Raw genomic sequence first — 23,391 nt, forward strand, 5'->3', positions numbered from 1 at the left:
TTTCCTGGTCCAGAGGCCATTTTCCATCAGAGTTCAGTATGTTCGGTGAAGTGTGACAACTGTTATATAACTCAGGCGCAGTGTAGAAAAACAGTCTCAATCTAATATGCTGGTAGTTGAAAAACATAACTGTTCTACGAAATATTAACTGTGTACGTTATAGTGTACAATACAATAGATTTGGTGATTCATTTATGTATCAGGAAATTACTGATAGTAATGACTCTGGTATGGACTTAAGTATTCAGACAGAGTGTACAGTAGGAGATGTTTACCAGGTGCCAGGTAGGGCTGTTGTTTTGCTAAGTATTATTGACCAACACAACCTCGGTGGAGTACTAGGACCAGCAAAGAGACCTGTCCTCAAACAAGATGTGTAAACATAATTGTCCTTCTACACTAGCGGCTGTAAAATAAAGGCAAAATGCCAAAAAAATGTGGAATTACACAAAGCCCTGTAATCTTGTAAGTCAGTTACGCCAAATTTTTAGCATGGTTAAAGAGTAACTTAACACCCCCTGAAAATCTTTTACTTTGCTCCAGGGGTTTAACTTCTCACCTTGCTGCAGTGATATGCAGGTGCACTTCAATACCCATTTATGGCCCTTTGAGAGAGTTACTGTGTGAGTACCTGTGTGTAGCTGGGGTAGCTGCAATACTACAAGAGGCTCTCTGTATGTGTGTCTGTGGGGGAGTGTCAGTGCATAGCCGTAACCATGCTGTCAATGTTAGTTTTCGTCAGCCCGAAACATCTTGTTAAGCTCTGGATATAGCACAGATAGCAGGGGAATCCCGTTCACGTGCGACGTTGCCTCTCCACCAGTCCTCATCACGTCTATTACGTAACAGAACTTGTACTATTTTTGAGCACAAAAAGCTGTTTTTACACACAATATTATCAATCAATCAATCAATCAATCAAAATGTATTATTATAGCACTTTACAGCAACCAGCAGGTATCCAAAGTGCTTTACATCAAGAACCAAGAATAAAACAACATAACATCCAATAAAAAGAATAAAAACATAGAAAACAGTAAAATCAGAAAAGGTTACGTAGAAACAGGAAGAGGAGAGGGAATTGTCACACCACTACTATGTACTAAAAGCCATTCTAAATAAATAAGTTTTGAGTTTGGATCTAAAAAGAGCTACATCTGTAATAGTGTGAATTATTATTATTATTATTATTATTATTATTATTATTATTGTTCTTGTTGGGGAATGACCTGTGTAAACATCATATGCCAACAAGAAGGTGATTATGTGTATAGTGCAAAAACATATTTTAGTGAATAACGATGCTTTGTCATTTCAAAGTTTAGGAAATTCAGAAAACACACCATGGATGTATTAAGAGAAATAAAGCTTCCACATTACAATCATTCTATGGCTTCCTACTGGCTCCTGACAAACACATGAATGGCATAAAAATATTTTCACCAACATTGGTTGTTTAAACATTTGTAGCTTTTACTGGGCCTAAGAGTTTAAGGTATAATATTTATGGTTTTACATGTTTTTTGTTAGTTTTTTATAATGATTGCATAATGGACAAACTAAATATTAAACATATGAAAAAACTACGAAAGTCCCTTTATGGACTACTAGAATCAAATGAAATGATAATGAGGTGTAAACAATAACTAAATAAAAAATAAAACTTTCCTTGACTGGGTTACAGGTGCATAGCATTGGCGACTGTGACACAGGATATTAAACCTCTTTCTTTGAACCTGTAATTGTTTGACCTCTGTCACTAACAGACAAGTTCGCAAACTCTTACTTGAAGCACTAAAATTGATAAAAAACAATTTTTTTAGGGGGGCTGAGATGAAATGTAGGGGGGCTTGAGCCCCCCTGAAAAGGGTCTAAAATCGCCACTTGGACAAAGTATTTTTGTGTACTGCAGCCTGCATAGTGCAGTCACGGAAGGCTTGTATCATGTGAACACGCCAACATTTTTGTTGTCATTACTTAGAATTCCTCATGGGGGCGGCAGAAACTACACACTTATATTAAAGCGCTAACAACCTTTGGGATGTATTTTTAATGCCACGTTTCATGGGGAGGAAGATGTGATTTTCAGTTGGTTGTTTGGCTCATTCTCCTCCCTCAACAACTGAAGTACCCTTAACTCTCTATCATTCCTGGGGGGCTTTTCAAAATCCTGTGTGCTTCTCTCACTCTGTCGTGGGGAATCTTAAACACACCCCAGTGTTTTTCACTGAAGGCCAAAACAGTAACAAAGCTCAGTCTATATTACACACAGTTGGTCCACACTAATTCACACCATCGTCATTTACCTCTCTCTGTGAGAACACAAGACTCCAACAAGCTTATTATATCAGCACCATGCTACCGTCTGCCGAACATGATACGAGGAGAATAAAAATCCATATTGGCTAAAGAACTACCGGACATTCGGCACAAATCCTCAGGGCTGTTTCATGTGTGCTCCAGGGAAGAAGATAATGAAATCTTTGTTAGGTTTGGAACAAAAATCCCACAAAAATAATGAAGGATTAGACTACCCTGTTGTCGCCTTTATTTTAAACCCGTCACTCAGAGTGTGTGTGTGTGTGTGTGTGTGTGTGTGTGATTTTTCCTGTGTCTGTGTTTTAAAGACAGGTTCACATTTCAATATCAGACACTGCAGGTCTATATGTAGACTCTACATGTGTCAGCTGCTCTGCATCTGTGTGTGTGTGGTACATGTCGAGGGTGTGGGTCAGGGACTTCAAGCCAGATATTCTCATTAGCCAGCTCCAGCAGCCCAGCAGTATCTAATGAACTCTGCGGCACGGTATTGTCTCTTCCACTCAGCAGGGAAATCACATTACAGAACTCATCTTCGCTATCACCCGCCTCTTTACTGACATGGGCTCACAGCCTCATCAACACCTGGGGCTCTCTTGGAAAGCATGGGTGGCTCACAATATCAGCGTCCTTTTCTCTACTTTTCTCCCTCGCTGGTTAAATTTAGATGTTCAGTCAGTGAGTGAAAAACATAACCTTAAAAAACAGAGCTCAAAGAGGTGTTCAACATTTTGTAACAATATAGAGGTGTCTGGTTTTGTAGCAGTTGTAGTGTCCTAATTACCCACATTGTATTGCATTTGGTGATTTTACTGTATTGATCGAAAAGACAAAGTTAACTCACACATCCACCTACAGCTGTCCACATTATGGAAAAACAAGATTGATTCCTACTTGCAAGTGGCTTCCTTGTCATTGATTGAAATTGTAGAGTTTGGCAGTGTTCCAATAAGAGGGCAGGTTTGGCTCGAACACAGTTGTTGTAGTGTAGTTGTATGATGTCGGATTTTTACATTGTTATTGTACACTGCAGGCAAGACACATAAAACAGCAATACTCTGATTCCATCTGGTGCCTGAATCACTGCTCCAGCAGTTGTAACAAAATGAATGAAGGATAAAGATAAAGATTAATTTATTGAGAATATTATGATAAATGAAGAAAATGTAACAGTGATCAGTAAGAGTCACTGGACTCAAGAGTTTGTTCTTTTCCTTTGTGAAATAAAAATGTAACTGAATGTTAAAGATGCAGTTATATTTAACCTGGAAATTATGTTTTTGTGAGCAATGAAAGATGAATTACAAACCTGGTTAAAAAAAACTGCCCCAAAAAGCCTCAATTTCTTTGTGTGTCAATTGGTTGTACGTAATGTCAATAATGTCTGGTGGCAAAATGTCAAACTCAAGACCTTATAATTTTGATTTATATTGTGATCAGATGGTTCATATTCCTAAATGATTGACACACTGAATACCTTATATATTTGGGGCTATTTGTTGGTCTCTGTGTGCACTACACTTGATGGGTACTACAAGAGGACAGAGTACATGCACAAAGCCACAGGGGCAGGAGGTGTAATAGCAGCCAACGAAGAATTTTTTGCACAAGGGCCTTGTAACAATTTAATCCGGGGAAAACATCTTACAATAAGCCATTCAAAGTTGTGAGTAGTGACCATGAATAAGAATTGCGAAAGCATATTGATGCCTCAAGTAAATGTCCATCAATAATACCATAAATTGTGACGTGCTATACAGTGGGTCAAAAATGTTGACTTCCTTCTTGCGTTTACCAACTACTACCATCTGAAATCTTCACACGTGGAGTATTTGATTAAACAGTGTAATTCCACGAGGCTTTAAATGATTTATGTATGTATTGTATCTTGCATTTGAATCTCTTCATCAGCTTTTTGTATAGTATATGCATGTGGCATTACTGGGTCTTTGCCAGCCTTTCCTCTGGCATATTTCCCTGCATTCGGCACTTTGCGAGTGAGAATCCAACTAATTAGGAGGCCTTAATCACTAGCTTTTTCCCCCTCCCTCTTCCCACTCTTTTCCCACTCCCACTAGTCCCCCTTCTTTTTTGTATAAACCTCCCACTCCTGCCCCCTTTTCTTTACACATCTTTAGCCATTTTTCTTACCCTCTCTGTCTCTCTCTACACATTTCCTCACCTCTTCCTTTATCTCTTCCTCTCTGTGGGGTTAATGCGTGAGTTATCCTGCTATAATTAATGTGGGAGAGGAGTGAGGATCAAGGAACCAAGAAACACACCCCTGACTTCCTCTGCACAGCGGCAGCGTGTGAAAACACCTCCATTAATCAGGCCTCTGTAAATGTATGCGTATGAGCGAAAGTCTGAGAAAGAGAAAAAAAGAGCAGAAAAAAGGGCCAGGTGACAACAGCACTAACAGTATTTGTTTATTAAAAGTGTTTTGTTGTCTTACTTCTCCTTTCATCATTTTCTCTCCTCACCTCCATTTGTCTTTCTCCTTCCACAGTTTGGCAGAACGGAGGTGATAGACAACACCCTAAACCCAGACTTTGTTCGAAAGTACATCTTGGACTACTTTTTTGAGGAGAAGCAGAACCTTCGCTTTGACTTGTGAGTGATTTCCTTTGAAGTCGTATCAACATTGTATCTTCTCTGCTGCTCTCACTGCCCCCCAAAACAGCGATTGCCCAATCAGATTAGCAACCGTAACTAGTAGGTATGTTAATAATTACCGTTTAACCATTAACCGATAACAAGAATTTGACCAATTATGCTATCAGTTAAACAGTTAAAAACAATATCATAAAAATTTTTTTTTTAAAGTAATTTTAAAAAAGCTGATTAAAGAAAAATGGGCTATACGATCTATTTCTTAACTGATATTTAGCTTGCTAGTAGAAAGGTTGCGTTAGTCAGACTCACTATTTTTCAAGCCAGTTGATAAAAGAATGCTTAAACTCTGTACATCATTTGGGAAAAACATGATAGTTGCTATGGATGACAAATTTTCACTCCTGTCTCCTAAAAAAGGGGCAAAACTTGTCTGATGTTTCTATTTTTAAGTTACATAAGTAAGCTAGATAGATTTGATAGGAATTTGGTGTAAACTGACAAATCTGCTTCATTTGAATGAAAATGCCATACTAATTTAGGCTGCTCTAACTTCAAATCCCCAACAATGCCAAGTAAATGTGGTCCTCAACATCAATTATATTAGATTTATTTAGGGAATAGCATAGTAGTAGTAGTAGTAGTAGTAGTACTATCATAAAACAGTTGAAGATATTTTAAAAACCTAAAACCCACTCTGCCCCTGTTAACGGTTAATGATTGGTTAACAAGGGTTTGTCAGAAAAAATAAATCTAAATTAGAATCCCTAGTAACTAGGCACAGCAGACGTCAAGCTTTGAATTTCTCTACATAACAATGTGACATTTTGCCTGGGACACGTAGTTTAGCCTCAGTCTTTCAATACGATATCACGTATGTAGCCATCAATTGCATATTCAAGAGAGCCTTTTATGAAGGTTCGCATTTTAACACGTGTCAGCAGGAAACATTAAAAAGTCAGCTGAAGATGGAGTTTTCCTCCAACTCATGGTGCTTTAGTATTAGCAGAAGCTTACGCTAGCTACTTACAGCTGATAAAATAGGATACCGGCAGTCATTTTAACCAACAAAATCCAGAAATGAGGAGCCTGCTTTTCACTTCTGTGTGAAATCAAAGACCAATCTTTTAAGAAATGTAAAGAATTTACCAAATCTGCCAAAGTTATTGCTGTAACCTGTGAATGTGCTATGTGACAGGTTTAGCGAAACAGTCAATTGACCTCATGATTTGTTTTGTGACATGTGATTTTCATTCATGATTTCTCAGTACAAATACATCTGTTTCAGTGGTCATCATTCTTGCAAACTGTATGTAGTGTGTTGTTGGCCAGCATGAAGGGTTAACTGCCAGCTCTTTACAGGCTGGACACTCAAAGAACGCTACCTCAGCACTTGCTGGGGTTAAGCTTTTTCATGGATACAAATAATCTTAATTTGAAATCACACAAACCACCAGCACCTGAATATGGTGACCATTAGCACAACGTGCCTTTATATCCTGTACAGCTAAACCACAACAAAATATACAACTAGATGCAATTTGGCAACTCTGTAGTATAGCACTTGATCTTTTATTTAAATTAATAGTAAGAGAAACTCATATTTAGCGTGTGCAGCCTGAATAATCTCCAGGCAAAAAGGATCTATCGTTTCATTGAGTGTTTAATCTTGGTACATCACATATGGTCCACTTCCTTCACTTTCAAAGCTTTATATTCACATGCAAATCGGACCAGGTCCACCACTCATTATTATGGAAGAGAAAAAAAAAAGGTCTTGTTGAATCCTTACCCAATTATTCTGCCCACATATAGTAACATCTGAAAAGATACTAAGATCCTGTCCTCATTTTTACCTTGGCTCGTTTTTAGTGTGTGATGTGAATTGTGTTGACTGTTTTTGATCTCTCATGAGTGCACCCACTTTTGTACATACTGTCGTTTTCAATTTAGCAAATTAAAATTTCATATTATTTTCTTTTGTCCTGTTATCCTTTTTTCCTCGGTTACTTTTCATTTAAATTCATACCCTTTCTCAGTTGCCATCATACCCTTTCCCTAGACGTTTGAGACACACTATGTCCTTAAACCTACAAACAAAATGAGATAAGAGTGGTGAGAGTATTTCTTTTCTGCTCCCAGTGATGACAGATCACCAGCGTTTGTTTAAAAGCTTGCCTTTATGAGCATATTAATCAAAATGTCCCCATTTAGATAAGAGTCTCCTCTACAGTTTTTGAAGTAAAATGGCTTTGCTGCTTTTATTTTGTTTCTCTTCAGGTATGATGTCGACTCCAAAAGCCCAGACCTGTCCAAACATGTGAGTGCACGTATTGTGACCTTGAACCACGGATAAATGGAGGCCAGTCTTGAGTAAAATCTGAATTATTGGCTTGAATGGCTGTGAAAATGAAAAAAAGTAAATATTGCTCAATGGAATATGGTGTTCAAAGTGATTTGAGACTGGCCAAAGTCTTTTTTATCAGTGGTCTATTGGTGATGTTTTTCTGTTGACTGCTGCATGGTATCGTCTTGATGGAATAGAGCAAACCCTTTTTATTTTATTATTATTTTTATTATTGCCTGATCTCTCAGTAGAAGGATCCAAATACAAATGTTTGTTTCTCTTTATTCAATGTCTCTGTTTTTAGACTTAAACAGGGGTTATCCATGCTGTAATTGTGCTATGAATATGCTAATTATATTTCTATAGATCTATGATTAAGGCTTATCTAATTTTTTTATTTGTTTTAGTAGTATTCTGCAGGCATTATGTAATAACTTGCTATACTGTCATGTAGAAAAGCTTGGATTATGCAATGCTTTGTTAGTTTCCATTTTAAGCAATATAATACATTACATGATCATTTTTGTTTAACTAGAAAAAGATAACTTGGTTTTTATCCATAAGGCTGGAAACTATGGTGACAGAAAGCATTGACAAAACTTTAAAATAATCTGTTTGGATGATTATTTGACGTATTTGGATGACTGGGTTTGCTTGTTTTCATCACTAGCTTCAATTCTACCTGTGTGCTTTGGGTTTTAGTTTTGGCACAGCATGTTGTCTTTACATTCGTACTTCGCCATCTTGAGCAATGCTAGGAGTGCTAGGTATTTGTTATAGTGTTGTGATGATGTTGTTATTGCTGTTGTCATTGTTTTCATTAATGTTGTTGCTGCTGCTGCCCAACCTTTCTGGAAGCCTGCAGAACTCAACGTAGGTCCCAGCATCTCTCTCACTTCTGACACTGCATGGCTGCTGTCTCACATTAATGATCCTTTTCTCAGGAGGAAGAATGATGTCACTGATCAAAACAAAAACTGAGAGCCAAGCCAACCCATCTGTGCAGCTCTTAACCATTGTTGTAGTCTCGAAGAGCTCCACAACGGCCACAATATGAAAATACTCAGTCGTTAGCTTTTGTACCATGTTTTTGTAACATGATAAAGATGGTGAGATTTCCCAGGCTCTTCCTTCTAGTCCTCAGTGGAATCAGTGGGCATAACAGACCAGAGACTCACTGAAATAAAACACACTACAGCATGAGATTGAATTATTTAGTTTGCACCTGTCTGTTAAGGCCAAATATTTTCCCAAATCCATGCTGAGATTAGTTTAAAAAAAGAGTGTGTTGAAACCAAACAGTATGATTTTGAATCTGTCTTTGGGAGTCTAATGTACCATGTACCTGGGTGATACAGAGAGACTGTGTCCAGTTGAAGACATGATTAAAACTATGTCACTCTGACTCAACTTTAATCATTTTTAAATTTAAATTTAAATAATGTAATGTTTGTTGTCATTGTTCATGGTGCTGTGAATGCCTCCATCATCTCCCTTTGTCCATTATCCTCCACAATGCATCTAGTGGTTCCCAACAGGTGGGCCGCAACGTCCACTCTGCGCTTTATTTTAAAGAACCATTTCCCACATCCTAGTAGTGAGTAGAGGCACTACAACATGCATCTTTGTCTTTTTAGTAGTGAACCGTGGCTCTTAAACCTTGGCCCTCTGACCCCCTTTCCCTCATCGGGGAAAAAAAAGCAAACTACCAGTCTAGCTTATTGTGTCCTCTCCTATAGTACTGCAAAAAATATTTATGACAATTCCAGCTCTGAAACAAGAAAAGATGATAGTCCAGCCTTAGTAATGCAACAAGCAAGCAGCACGGAGAGAGCGAATGTTATCACCAAAACAAAAAACAGCTGATTTCTTAAGCAAAATACGCATATCCTCCTTACAAATGATTTCATCATCACACAAGCTGTGTTTTCACTCAGCGGAATATGGTGACAGCGAGTTGGGGTGTAAAACACATGACAGCCAACCCATCCTACCACACAAAACCGCACGCACACAGCCAACTAACCATTAGCGACACACACTTCAGAACCATGGACAGTGAACAGCGATCACGGCATTTTGGAACCCACCACCACAAACGAGCATTTTTGTTAATAAATAATATTATTTGATCAGCACAGCTGCCTATTAAATTCAGTAAATTACGGTTTATTTGAAAAAAAAACGTCATTATGCAGAATTACAGTAAATGTGCAGAATATTGGTAAATTTACAGATTGACGCTAATTCTGCATGATGACAGTGTCCCCAAAGTCAAAACAGACTGGCAGCGACGGCCAGTATAAATTCAGTTGGCAGCCTATTCAATTTTAAATAACTGACCAATGATGATAGCGATGACTTGAAAACGAAGTTCATGTGTAATCGCTGGATTTGAAATGTCTCTCAAAGGCATTGTTTTTTTGGCACCAAATGAAGCTCTGGTGTAGGTCTTTCTTTGCCGATGAACTCCATAATTTCATTAAAACTTAATCTTGAAAAAGCGTGGATAAAAAATTTGCTAGGATGTCCTCCTCATAGCTGTGGTCATAACGTTACTCCCGGCTTCCAACAATGCTAGCTAGCTAGCTAGTTTATCGGTGGTGCTTATGGGTGTATAGATGGTGCTGGCCTGTGATTTTTGTCGCCACAGCGGGCGAAACTTGTCATAAAGTTAGTGATAACAAAACGATTGCTCGGCCCTCTGTACATTTAAAACTGAATAGGCAGGTTTGAAGGGTGTATTTGCTCCAAAATGTTTTGTTTATATGTTGATTGTCAAATTCTGAAATGACAAAATAAAATTATTACAACTGACAGTTCATCACTGCTATTGATGCCGGTCTTTAGTTGAAGTGTGTTCCCCTTTGAATATTGCTTTCCTCCTCTTGGAATAGGTAATAGGTATGTTATGCTGTGAATATCGTTTTAGTGACCTGAATAAAGATGGGTTTACATAACAAAAAATTTAAAAATTAAAACACAAGCAACACAACTGATCAGGACTTTCTGAAACAAAGCTGCCTTCAAGTGCAATATCTATAAACTATCTGACGGGATACAATAATTATGAAATATCATGTCTGCTTGTGCCACATTGGAGGGGGGGGGTGTTAAAGAATACAACATGACCAAGTTGTAATTATAATTAAGCTATTAATAATTAAGCTATGTTATTTTTAATTTTGTGAAATAAAGAATATACACAGGTGTTGTCTTCTCACAGCAAGAATCTCCTTGGATTAAATCTACTGACATAGGCATTGTCTAAGGGAAAATCCAGGCACCTAGGCTATACCAGTTGGGAACCACTGCATCAAACCGTGCCTACCATGCATACATTGACAACTCTGATTTCAGTTCAACTAACTTTACATTTCTTACCAAAGCTGCATATGTCGCATTGTTGAGCAGAGCACAGTAATGGTGTCGTTTAGCAAAAAGAGAGCATTATTTTTGTTTCGCAGCTGAGGGCGCGCATCGAAGCGTTGCAGTTTGTTGTCTGCAAGCATTAAATAAAATTGATTCACCTGACACCACTACAATTACTGACTTATCCAATGTTTTTTTGAACCTAAGCTGTTGTACATAAAACACCATTTCTTTTGGTTAAACATGTGGATGCACAGGCTAAATTGTAAACTCTGACCTGTAAATTGAAGCAAGCAAGCTTCTTTGGCAGAAACAAATTCTGTACTTTCTCAGTTCCAGGGGTAGTATAGTTTTTAGTCTGTGTCTGACTACTCCTTCTTTCCCTCCAGGACTTTTTGGGTCAGACGTTCTGTACTCTTGGGGAGATTGTGGGATCACCAGCCAGTCGACTGGAGAAACCACTGGGGTGAGTAAGAGGTTCAGGCCTAAAATACCTCACTGCCTAAATACCCCCAACTCCAAATGTGATTGAAGAACACTATACTGTGCCAAGAGGCAAGGTAGCTATATTTATAGAGCACATTTCATCATATGCAACATCAACAATATGCAACACAGTGGTATATCAATAAAACAATAAACATTCAAAAAGTATCTATTTATTAGGGGTGGGGGGGAAAAATCAAAAATTGCATGTATTGTGATTTTTTTTTTGCGACGATTTTTAATATTGATTCTTTTCCTTTTTACCAATGATTCACCTAAATATTTGTTTATACGGTATGGCCGACAGCATCTACATCATATCCATTTCCAGCGAAACAGAACGAAAGAAGAAAATGCAGAAAATCCATGTTGTGTTCTTCTTTAAACATGAAATAAATGTCAGACTGACTGACATGTGATGTGCATTTTTCTTAGAAAACAATTTAAAAAGGTCTCATGTTATATTGTCTCTATGTTATAAACTTTCTTTTGTTAAAGAAGGAAAAGAAAATCGCAATACTCAATATTGTCGAATCGCAAAACTTCTAGAATCGCAATAAATGAAAATCGCAATACAAATTGAATCGGCACCCATGTATCGTGAAAGAATTGAATCGAGACAAAAACATATCGTCCAAGCCCTAATATTTATACATACACCCAATACCTACAGATATAGGCCTGAAAAAAAAAGGTTTTGAGCTTAGCTTTAAATGTAGAAGGTTTACAGTAAGCACCTTTACCAGCTCCAGATCTTATTCTGAGTACAACCAAAAAGCCACTGTCTGAAAACCTGCGAGGTCTGATGGGGGTATAATCAGTGAGCAGGTCAGAAATATACTAGGGAGCTGAGCCATGTTGTGCCTTAAAAACCAACACAAGGCTTTGAAAGTGGATTATCTGTTGAATGGGAAGCCAATGAAGTGATTTAAGCATTGGGAGTAATGTGAAGATGCTTTCCTGTGCAGGTAAGTATTCTAGCGGCTGACTGCTGTATAAGTTATACTGTATAGTGTATAAGTATAATATATAGTGTATACGTCTTCCTATTAACAGTTTTTGATAATCGAGTGAAAGGTAGAGGGGAGTTAAGACCAAAATACAATAACTGTTCTCAGGTACGGTTTATAAACTTTGATTGTACTGAGACAAATTGAGCACAGAGAGAGGGTGAGTTAAGAAAGGAAGATGAGGAGGAGGAAGAATAGGAAATACATCAGTGATTTAGCAAGACCTTGATCAGACAAAGAAGGAGAAGAAGGGAAGGGGAAACAACCCATCCTACAGATGTTTTCCTATGATAATTATTGTCATTAAAGAAAATGGTGAATCGTGAAGCAAAATTACCCAAATTACAGCTCGTCTCCTCAGCATGGACCGCTCCACAGCTCTACACTGGCTGAGAAAAATGTAGTCATCATCCATCATCATTATCAGCATGCTGGGCTCTTGTGTAATTCAGGTGAAGTCATTTAAATGTAGCATTCAGTAAGATGTGCTGGTTCTTAGCTCTGGATGTGTTACCGTAGACAAAATTAAGTGGGAATATTTGAATACTGATCTTGTACAAGATGTTGTTGCCATGTTGTAGTATTGGTTAACATGTGATGGAGAAGTTGCCGTTATCCTGCCATGCTTTCGTGTGTAAGTAATGATGCCATAGCAACACAGAAACTAGCTAATCCAAAGGTAACATCTTTGAAAGCTGCATGAATTGTAGCTCAACATTTCATCGGCACAATTCAGAAATGCACAATTGAAAATCATTTAGACAACACAATCGTTTAGACAACACAAAGCTAAGCTTTCTGTACTCCAAAGCAACAAACACTTCTCTCTCCAGACTCGCGGTCCACATCGCTGTCTTCCAGCAAGACACCTTGCGAGACCTCAGAACGACACTTCACCATCTTTCCATAATGTAGTCAGACACACAACAACTATGGAGTCAGGTTTATGTCATATCTCCCGAGACAGGCAGATACTCGTCTTTGCACACCAATTCAACAACCCAGAGGGCTGCCATAATAACACAATTTGGCAAGCGTGTAATCTCTTAGCTGCACAGTCTCAAAATAAAAATAAATAATTGTGCAAGATTTCTATTTCCTTTTCTAACCATTCCATATAAATTATCAGTTTAAGAAAGCAATAGTTTGATATTAAACTTGTAATAACATCATTAAGGTTTATGCTCCCAATATTAAGGGTCAAGGCGCACTTATATTTGCAATGCTAAAGTCCCCTTAAAAGGGGAATTTTGGTATTTTTCAACCTGGACTCTAAATGATACATTTGTGTGAACAAAATTCTTTTGCATTGGTCCAGGTTTAATCGATAACGCTGTTACCCAGCAGTCACGAACCAGGATGCAATGTCACCCTATCAGGCAAATGCGCAGCGTCAATTTATGTCCACTAAAGTGCTTTTTTTCTGCCACCGACAGGCTCAGATTGTTATTATTAGGTTGGTTATGACATATCTACGGTGGCTGGGAAGTGCAATGCAACATTACAAAGAATGAAACACTTTTACAAAGCTCAAGACAAATTTACATTTTGGAAAACAAATTTACATTTTGGAAAACAAATTTACATTTTAGAAAACAAATTAACATTTTTAGAAAACAAATTTACATTTCGGAAAACAAATTTACATTTTAGAAAACAAATTTACATTTTAGAAAACAAATTTACATTTTGGAAAACAAAATAACATTTTAGAAAACAAATTTACATTTTAGAAAACAAGTTAACAAGATGCAAAACACTTTTACAAGTCCCGAAACAAATTTACAAATGACAGATTCTTCACGGAAAGGGAATGTACCAATACCGAAGTGATGAGGTGTTATGGGTGTTGCTGGTGAGCGCAGTCAATTTGTGTTGTTGAGTATATGGCGTGAATGAAGTTTATGGTGACTTTACGTGTGGTCGGGTGTTTTGAGTTTTTATATGACGCGGACCTGACAGAAACATTGGAAAACGGGGAACGTATCGACAGCGCGCCGGATGCTAAGAGCGGGGCAGCTGAGTCCGCCTGCAGCTGCAGGACCTGGAGCTCACTGCCCATTCCTGGGAGCCAAAACGACACCACGCAGCTGGAGACCCAGGCCGTATTGCTGGGCCCGCTGGAGGAAGGGAAGCCCGGAGAATCAGATCCAGGACTGAGCGAGCGGACTGTCACAACCTGCTGAAGTTTAAATCACAGGTTTCTAAAGGGAGTCTGGCGGGACTCGGACTGTGGATGACAAAACATGACTTTAAGTCTCGTTAAATGAATAACTACATGCAGAAATAAATGAATCATATGGGGGAGTGAGCCTGGACATTTCAGTCTGTTTAAACTTCACTTTGAAGCAGAACCTCTTAGTTCAGAAGGGTGAAGTTTCCGTTTGTACTCATATCTGTGAACTGATTATAATAAATATTCTTTGTATTAACACCTTAATTAGTCTCTTTGTCTTTTGTTTAAAAAAAACTACAACATCGCATGAGATTTGACGATTTATAGTGATTTTATTTCCGTTAGACCTTTGCCTACATTGACGCTGATGCATTAAAGACGGCCCATAGACAGTATATAAGGGAGTGCCTCCCCTGTTCCAAGATGGGCTCTATTGACGATTCGATCCATAACTGCCGTAGTAAGGCACATGTATACAACACCTCATCACTCCGGTATGTGGTACATTCTTCCGTGAAGAATCTGTCATTTGTAAATTTGTTTCAGGACTGGTAAGTGTTTTGCATCTTGTTAATTTGTTTTCTAAAATGTAAATTTGTTTTCTAAAATGTAAATTTGTTTTCCAAAATGTAAATTTGTTTTCCAAAATGTAAATTTGTTTTCCAAAATGTTAATTTGTTTTCTAAAATGTAAATTTGTTTTCCAAAATGTTATTTTGTTTTCTAAAATGTAAATTTGTTTTCCAAAATGTTTATTTGTTTTCTAAAATGTAAATTTGTTTTCCAAAATGTTAATTTGTTTTCTAAAATGTAAATTTGTTTTCCAAAATGTAAATTTGTCTCAAGCTTTGTAAAAGGGTTTCATTCTTTGTAATGTTGCATTGCACTTCCCGGCCACCGTACATATCTCCCGAGCACGATAAAACACGCTCACGAGCAAATTCTATTATTTCACACGCACAGATGTTAGTCTTCGTCCACCAATTCAACAACCCAGAGATGTACAGGCAGCTGTGAGCGTGAAAGAAAACATAGGGAGGGGCAAAGAATGGCACCTCATGTATAAAACTATTCAGCAAGCGCACAGAGCAGCCACCACACTTGAGAGAGTGTCTGCTTTGCGAGCGCTGGAGGGAAATACACGCTCTTACAGGTAACTCTGCTCTCAAAGTGGATATCTGCTTTTGACACTGAAGCCAAGGGAGGCACTGGCCGTGTTATGATTGGTCACTTTCAACACAATCTCACCTGCAGACCTCCTTAGCCTACCTTTATTTGCAACACTTTCTCACTCTCCCATCGCGTAAAATATGGATGCTTGGTCATGTGCCTTTGGCGTTTGTTATTCACGCTAAAAGTCTCCTTTAGCGTCGGGACTCTTGACGTCACTTTTGACGCTCTGGGTCATAAAATTTACGTTTCAGTGAATCACGGGACACAAACCCCGGTCTCCTGGGTGAAAGTCCTGTGTTGTTTGACCCATACACCTGCTCAACCAACCTCCTCACGCAGCATTTTTGGTCTTTAATACTACTCTAAGGGTCGCTCCTAATACTATGTCATCATACAGCACGGTGGTCGCGCTGCTGCACTGCCTGGTGCGTTCCATACATACGCTGAAGGGTGTTTTTTGCCTTGTATCTGACGCTGATAGACACTGCTCAGGCATCTGTATTTTACGAGTTGGGAGTGAGAACGGGTTGTTGATTGATAGCTATCATTACAGGAAGCACGGGTGTACCGGAGTGTTTCTGTCTTTATTAACGATGTAGCGCAAGATAGCACCGTAAATAAAAGAATGTATAAGTGTCTCCCGTTCGTTCTGTTGTGGGGGACATGTCCAAAGCTTTTGAAATGTCCGTAAATCCTTGTGATGTACCCATATCTCTAATGTTAACATTTGAGCTAGCCTTAGCTAACTTTACTAATGTTGTTAGTCTAGCCATTCAGTCAGACTAATCCATAACAGAAACTTAGAGCCAACTAAATAATACATATATTATTTTTGCCATGTTTAACTTATTAGTAGAACACGATCGAACATTACATTATACTCCATGTCACGGAACATTAACCAGGCATATACTGTACATATGACATATTGTTTATTATTCACCATAAATACTTTGAATGAGTAAACGTTTGGTATCATTGTGGCATACGAGAATGTATATGGAATGGTTAGAAAAGGAAATAGAACGCTTGCACAATTATTTATTTTTATTTTGAGTCACTCTGCAGCTAAGAGATTACACAACTGCTTGCCAAATTGTATTATTATGGCAGCCCTTCATCTTTATTTAAAGGCTGCAAAAAAAAAATCAACAGTCACCAAACTAACAACCCTGGATGTAGCATACATCATCTATTTGTTTCACATGGTATTCATTTTATGGCTGTCAATGACTGATCATACAATGTAATGGCTTTCATAAATCAGATATTGGGATCAGTTCCATTCTGTGATTTTGGTCAATATGTATAACAGTTTCAAATTCAAACACTGTCAGATATTAACCTCCAGTGTGATTAAGTTCAGGACTTGAGGTTTATGTGAACTTGAATAAAAGTGTCGATCAGCAACTTTTTAAGTTGTACTGAAGAGGTTGTGCAGCCGTTTTGTTCTGGGGAGAGTCAATGAGGTGAAGGAGCAGCGAGGAACACACAGCAGCCAATTGAGCGCCTTGCACATGCACACACAAACACACACACACACACACAGTGTGTTTTCATTGATTTATATTTCTTTGCTTGGAAATGTCAAGAGATTTGTCTGAGCTGTGCTGCTGAGCCAATCGGAGAATGGTTTAGAGCATTTTGTTTTTAACCTGCACAACAAGACACATTACATGTAATACATGTTTGTCTAAGTGGTGAGTGAATGGATCTTTCATAGCGTTAGGCTGTTGACTGTGTCTCTGACTTTCCCCCTCTTAAATGTATGCATTATATCACATGTGCACAACAACCTTGACTTGAGACAATCTTATTCCCTTCATATTTTTCTTGGCCTCTAAGCATATACTGTACACACAAACACACACACACACACACACACACACACACACACACACACACACACACACCCACACACACACACACACACACACACACACACACACACACACACACACACACACACACACACACACTTAAGTAATTGATTTCATAAATCCTGTTACTTGGTTAAATGGCATATGAATGCATAAGTGTATTTTATTCATTTTTCCTGCTCTCTTTTCTATTGCTCATTGTAATGGCTTTAATCTTCCTGAAATTAATGCTCGTTTAATAAGGCAGCAGTCATTGTGATTTTCATTAAAACAGGAAGTGACATCAATGTCTATCTGGAGAGTGATTGTGTTTGTAGGCACATAGACATCGAGACAGAGACAAAAACACAGACGATGATGAGGACACTCAAAAGAACCCATAATTGCTAGATTGTACACAGAAGCACAGAAGCACAGCAAAAGGAAATAGCACAAAATAAGCAGTAGAAGTGAAGAAGCAAAAGACACTAGACACTATGAATGAATATGAATGTAAGTAAACATTGCATGAGCTATTTAAACATGGGTCCTATTCTAACTGATACATGAATGACAAAAAAACTATGTGTTGGCATGACGTGACAGAGAGAGAGAGAGAGAGAGAGAGAGAGAGAGAGAGCAGTGGTGGTCGAGCGAGCTACAGAGTGAATGAAGAGATGGAGCAGACCTGCCAACAACTTAAATAGTTATTTTCTGATTGTTTCACGGCAGTTACGTTCTAAAGCAAAACTAGAGTTGGGTCAATTTCTGGTTTCACCAGTCCAGTGGACAAGGCTAAAACCAGTTTGATTTCATGCTAACCGGCTGAAACGGTATTTGTCATTATGGCACCTTCTGGCCAATTTAAAAGTAGCCTACATTAGCAAGAGGAAGCAGTGTTGGGCATTAGCAATACGAGTTTAACTACTTCTCAGGAGAGTTGCAGTTTCTGAATCAAATAGCTTTTCACTGGCTTAGCTCTTTTATTGTTCAAGTAGTGTTGTAGCTCCACATGAGCGACATTTCCCCGAGCGTTCTGAAGCTCAAGGGAAGCGGAGCTTTCTGCTGTGGTCTAAAATAAAACTGGTGAGGATCATTGATGCCACAGACAAACACGGATAAGTCGTGTACATGGATGTATGAAAAAATAGCTCTGATTTAGTAAACAGTTGGCACGTTGCTGTAGTTTAGCTTGCTACATTTATTTGGGGGCTATTGTTAGCTTCAGTGTAAAGTTATAGCTTCATTTAATGTGGAGAGCTTAGCTCTCTACACTTTCCAAGTAGATTGCCTTGGTAAAAAGCAATATTACATGTAATTAACATAATTTTATGTTTGTTTATAAATAAACTAACGGAGCCGCTAGTCTCTGGCGGTTTTACAAAACTTTACTGCTGAGCCAAGCAGCGTGATGTGGACATTACATTTCAGCAGCGGTAGGAGGGGGAACGGTGCATTTTCAGTTTTTTAACTAGAAAGTTTGTTTTTTGGTGTGAAAAGATGATATATGACAGAGTTATCCTCAAAGAAAACTAAAACTGCACTGCATATATGGAAACATTTTGGATTTCAAGGCGAGGAAAGATGTGAGCTGAAAAAGACGAGGCAAAGTGTAAACACTAAACCAAAAAGGCTTCTTGTCACTACAGGTAAAAACTCATGGCTTGGAGATGCACCACCATGTAGACTGGAGTCACTAAACTCTCACTATGGGCACTCTCATCAGTCTCACTCGGGAGTGGCTAAGAAAAGTGGGACACCTAGTGGTAGATTTCGGTATACCAGTCCGGTCCGGTGTTTGGCTTGATATCAACCGGTTTGAACATTTTTACACCGGCCCAAGCCTAAGCACAAATAAACACACCCACACCTCTGCACAAACCTGCGGGGACGTCCCGGATTTTGTGTGAATGCAGAGATTCATCCTGTCACTGCATGTGTGTGCAGCCCAAACACACGTAGGACAATTTCATCCCATTTATGTACAACTCCTACTGAAAGACAACAGCACCCTAGACTAAGATTTGGACATAACACCAATTGACCTTATTCATGGAAAATATATTTCCATGTCCAAGCAGAAAAAGCACAGGTGTAATTAATAATCAACACAAGTATGGAATGTGGAATGGCAGCTGGAAAATGTTCCAGTTTGCCTCCTGGACGTTGCCGTGGTTCCCTTGAGCAAGGCACCGAACCCCCCAAACTGCTCCAGGAGTGCTGTACCATGGTAGACCCTGCCCTACGCCCTGAATTATATGTGCTGTGTGTGTAAAGAGGCTTAGATCCATTTCAACTGCCAATTACATGTACCTTGTGGCCCATGCGGATTGACGAATAGTAAAAGTATCATTAAAAGTATTATTAAAACCATAAAATGAGCCAACTTTAGTACCTGCACCTGTGTCAAAATGTCTGTAATGAAAATCATAGAATTGTTAGCAAATCTCCAGTACACAAACAGTGATTTTTATAATGATAATAAGATACACCCTTTTCTAATTTACAGAGATGTATTCATAATGTAATGCAACACGTGACTTATCCACTACCTAAAATGTTAATCAACCTAATTCATACTGTGTGTGTGTGTGTGTGTGTGTGTGATAGAGAGAAAGAAACAGAGCGCTTCCGCCAAACAAGACATTTGTTTCATCTGAACATCAAAGGCGCTCTGCTCTTTTGTGATTGCTTCAGATTGTACAGTCCTCTCTTGCCACAGGCCTCAAATGCATATTTTTGAGATTACATTCTCTTGTCATTTATATTTACATAGAAAAACAATTTAAACTTATAGTAAAGTGACGAAGCTAGCTGCACAATGCCGTTATAAATTAATATTTTGGAAAATGTGGAAAAGGTACACAACACACATACTGGTATTTATAATAGCAGAACATTCAGTGAAAATGTGCGCAACATACACATACTTTATAAGTATAATAGAAAAGGTGTTTTTTAGTCTTCAAACATATCTAAATCATATGCAAATATAATATATAATCAGTGTTGGGCAAGTTACTTCCAAAATGTACTGTAATACATTAGATTACTAGTTACTGTCATTTAAGAGTGATTAGTTATATTACAATATTACTGTCTCTGTAATACTACGTAATTACTGCGTAATGTAACTGCTCCTAAATGCTTCACTGAAATCTTCTTTTTTAAAAGTTACCTATTTATGCATTATAACTTTTCTTTTTAACTGGATATTGTGCTCACTCATTTGTAGTGTGTGCCAATTGAATTTGTAACAATGTTTATGCTGCCCTCATGGCCAGATCACTCTAGAGTTTAAGATTTTGATCTCAATGATTTTACCTGGTTAAATAAAGGATACATATAATAGCCACAGCTGTAAGTATGGGTGGTATGGAGTTGTTTTGAGGCCTTTGCCAATCAACACACACATTGGGTGAACATGAGTTCAATATTACATTAGTATTATATTATTTATTACATTATGATATTTGAACTCAACTGCCAAACAACTACAACCCACCCTTCAGAATCTCCACCCCCCAGATTTGTGGATGCAACAGCAACCACTTCAGCTAGTGTCTCTGCTGACTAAACAAAATGTGTGTGTGTGTGTGTGTGTGTGTTTGTCGGAGACGTAAAGAGAGAAAACCATTTCCCTGCATTTAGAGTAGCACAGTACCTCACTGTGAGAGGGAAATATGGCCTATTATATTACTATAAGCAGTACGACTTGGAATTACCCAAACATCCCACTAGCTAATTAACCATGCTACTGTTGTTCCATTCTAGTATGACTGTAAACAAAATGTTTACACAAGTGAAAATTAATTGTGGAAAAAAAAAGCCTGTCATTGCAGAGAACAGCTTATTTGCCAGTCAATTGCAGGTTTACTGATAACGGTGGAGAAAAGGTCTGAATGCAAACAGTTTGATTACCAGCTAATTCCCTGCTTACTTTAAATCCATGGTTATTGCTTTACAATAAGTGACAAATAGCAGCACTGTGCTACCCTCTATGCACTAACATTTGTTTTAGCCATTTCCCTATTTTGATTATTTATGATTTATTCCGTGTTTATGCTCTCACAGCGATATTGCTCCAGGCAGCTGCGTCTTTAGCGGAGAGTTTAATTAGTAATTCACAAAACATCTGACATCCACAGGTCATGGACACAGCAACAGGCACTACCTTTGCAAAGCTTATAGTAATACATTTTTGTTCAGACTCATGCAAAGAAGTGTTGATTCAACTTTGTTGACAGAATTTCGTGGTCTCCTAACTTTTCATGTGCCAGCAGTGGGTCACAATTGTAGTCAGTGAAATATCTCAAATTCTACTAGATGGATTGCCACAAAACTTTGTATATACACTCATTGTTCCTGTTGGATGGATTACTTTGACATTTGATACAAACATGCATGTCCTCCTTAGGATAAATTGTAATAACTGTGGTGATCCCCTAACTTGCTATATGGTGCCATTATCAGGCCAAAATTTTAATTTGTCCAATATTTGGGTTTGTGACCAAGTACCTGAAAAACTGACTACATTCCCATCAACCTCATCTGTACAGTACTTTGTGCGAAGTGCTAATTAGCCAATGTTAGCAGGGCAACACACTAAACTAAGATGGTGAACACGGTCAACATAATACCTACAAAACATCAATTCAATTCAATTCAATTTTATTTATAGTATCAAATCATAACAAGAGTTATCTTGAGACACTTTACAGATAGAGTAGGTCTAGACCACACTCTATTATTTACAAAGCCCCAACAATTCCAGCAATTACAGTAATTCCCTCAAGAGCAAGCAGTGCAACAGTGGCGAGGAAAAACTCCCTCTTGGGAAGAAACCTCGGACAGGCCCAGGCTCTTGGTAGGCGGTGTCTGATGGGCCGGTTGGGGATGTGATGAACAGTGGCAGTAATAGTCACATTAATAATGGAACAGTGACTTCAAATGGTAGTCGTAGTAGTTCATGTCATATCAGGGCGCTGCAGGGTGTTACAGGATGTAGCGTGGCCCAGCAGAGCATGGATGGACGTAGCAGGAAGCAGCAGGGTTCAGCAGGACGCAGCATGACATTGCAGGGCACCGCTGAGCTCAGCAGGGAGTGCAGCAGGACCACGGCGACAGCTGCAACCAGGATCTTGGTGCCAACGTTCTCCAAGGAAATACGCTGGGGGGAAAAACATAAGGACTCCGGGGAGTAAACTCCCCAGAAGCTAGGATTAATAACAAGCATTTCTGGGACGGGATGCACACAAATGGTAATAGAAAGGGAGAGGAGAGAGCAACTCAGTGTGTCAAAGGAAGGAAGTCCCCAGGCATTCTAGAACTATAACAGCGTAACTAAGAGAGACAGGTCATAAGGAGAGGTAGCCTGTTCGGGCTTTGAAATCTCCCCTGCCGGATCGGGCTTTGCTGGCCTGCCTCCCTCTACTTTTGTTATATATTATTAATCTAACAATTATGAAGAGAAGCAGGTGGGCCAGTTAGGTGGACACTGCAACTCCTCACTCCCTAACTATAAGCTTTATCAAATAGGAGAGTTTTGAGTTCATTCTTGAATGTGGTGACAGTTTCTGCCCCCCGAACCCAGATTGGGAGCTGGTTCCATAGGAGGGGAGCCTGATAACTAAAGGCTCTGGCTCCCATTCTACTTTTAGAGACTCTAGGGACCATAAGTAACTCTGCATTCTGGGAGCGCAGTGCTCTAGTGGGACACTAAGGTATTAGGAGCTCTTCTAAATATGATGGCGCTTGACCATTTAGAGCTTTGTAGGTCAGGAGAAGGATTTTAAAGGTCCCATGGCATGAAAATTTCACTTTATGAGGTTTTTTAACATTAATATGAGTTCCCCCAGCCTGTCTATGGTCCCCCAGTGGCTAGAAATGGTGATAGGTGTAAACCGAGCCCTGGGTATCCTGCTCTGCCTTTGAGAAAATGAAAGCTCAGATGAGCCGTTTTGGAATCTGCTTGTTATGAGGTCATAACAAGCAAGGTTACCTCCCCTTTCTCTGCTTTGCCCGCCCAGAGAATTTG

At 38.8% G+C, this 23,391-nt stretch overlaps 1 protein-coding gene across 1 annotated transcript in view; it reads left to right on the top strand.

Moving 5' to 3' along the window:
- Window positions 1-23,391, top strand: part of cpne5b (copine Vb) — a 135,063-nt gene that overhangs the window by 35,050 nt on the left and 76,622 nt on the right. The window contains exons 4-6 of the mRNA XM_039798418.1: window positions 4,829-4,932; window positions 7,213-7,252; window positions 11,041-11,117. Coding sequence (XP_039654352.1) covers window positions 4,829-4,932; window positions 7,213-7,252; window positions 11,041-11,117 — 221 coding nt within the window. The remainder of the gene's footprint in view (window positions 1-4,828; window positions 4,933-7,212; window positions 7,253-11,040; window positions 11,118-23,391) is intronic.

The sequence above is a fragment of the Perca fluviatilis genome, chromosome 4 (genome assembly GCF_010015445.1).
Source record: "Perca fluviatilis chromosome 4, GENO_Pfluv_1.0, whole genome shotgun sequence".
NCBI lineage: Eukaryota > Metazoa > Chordata > Actinopteri > Perciformes > Percidae > Perca > Perca fluviatilis.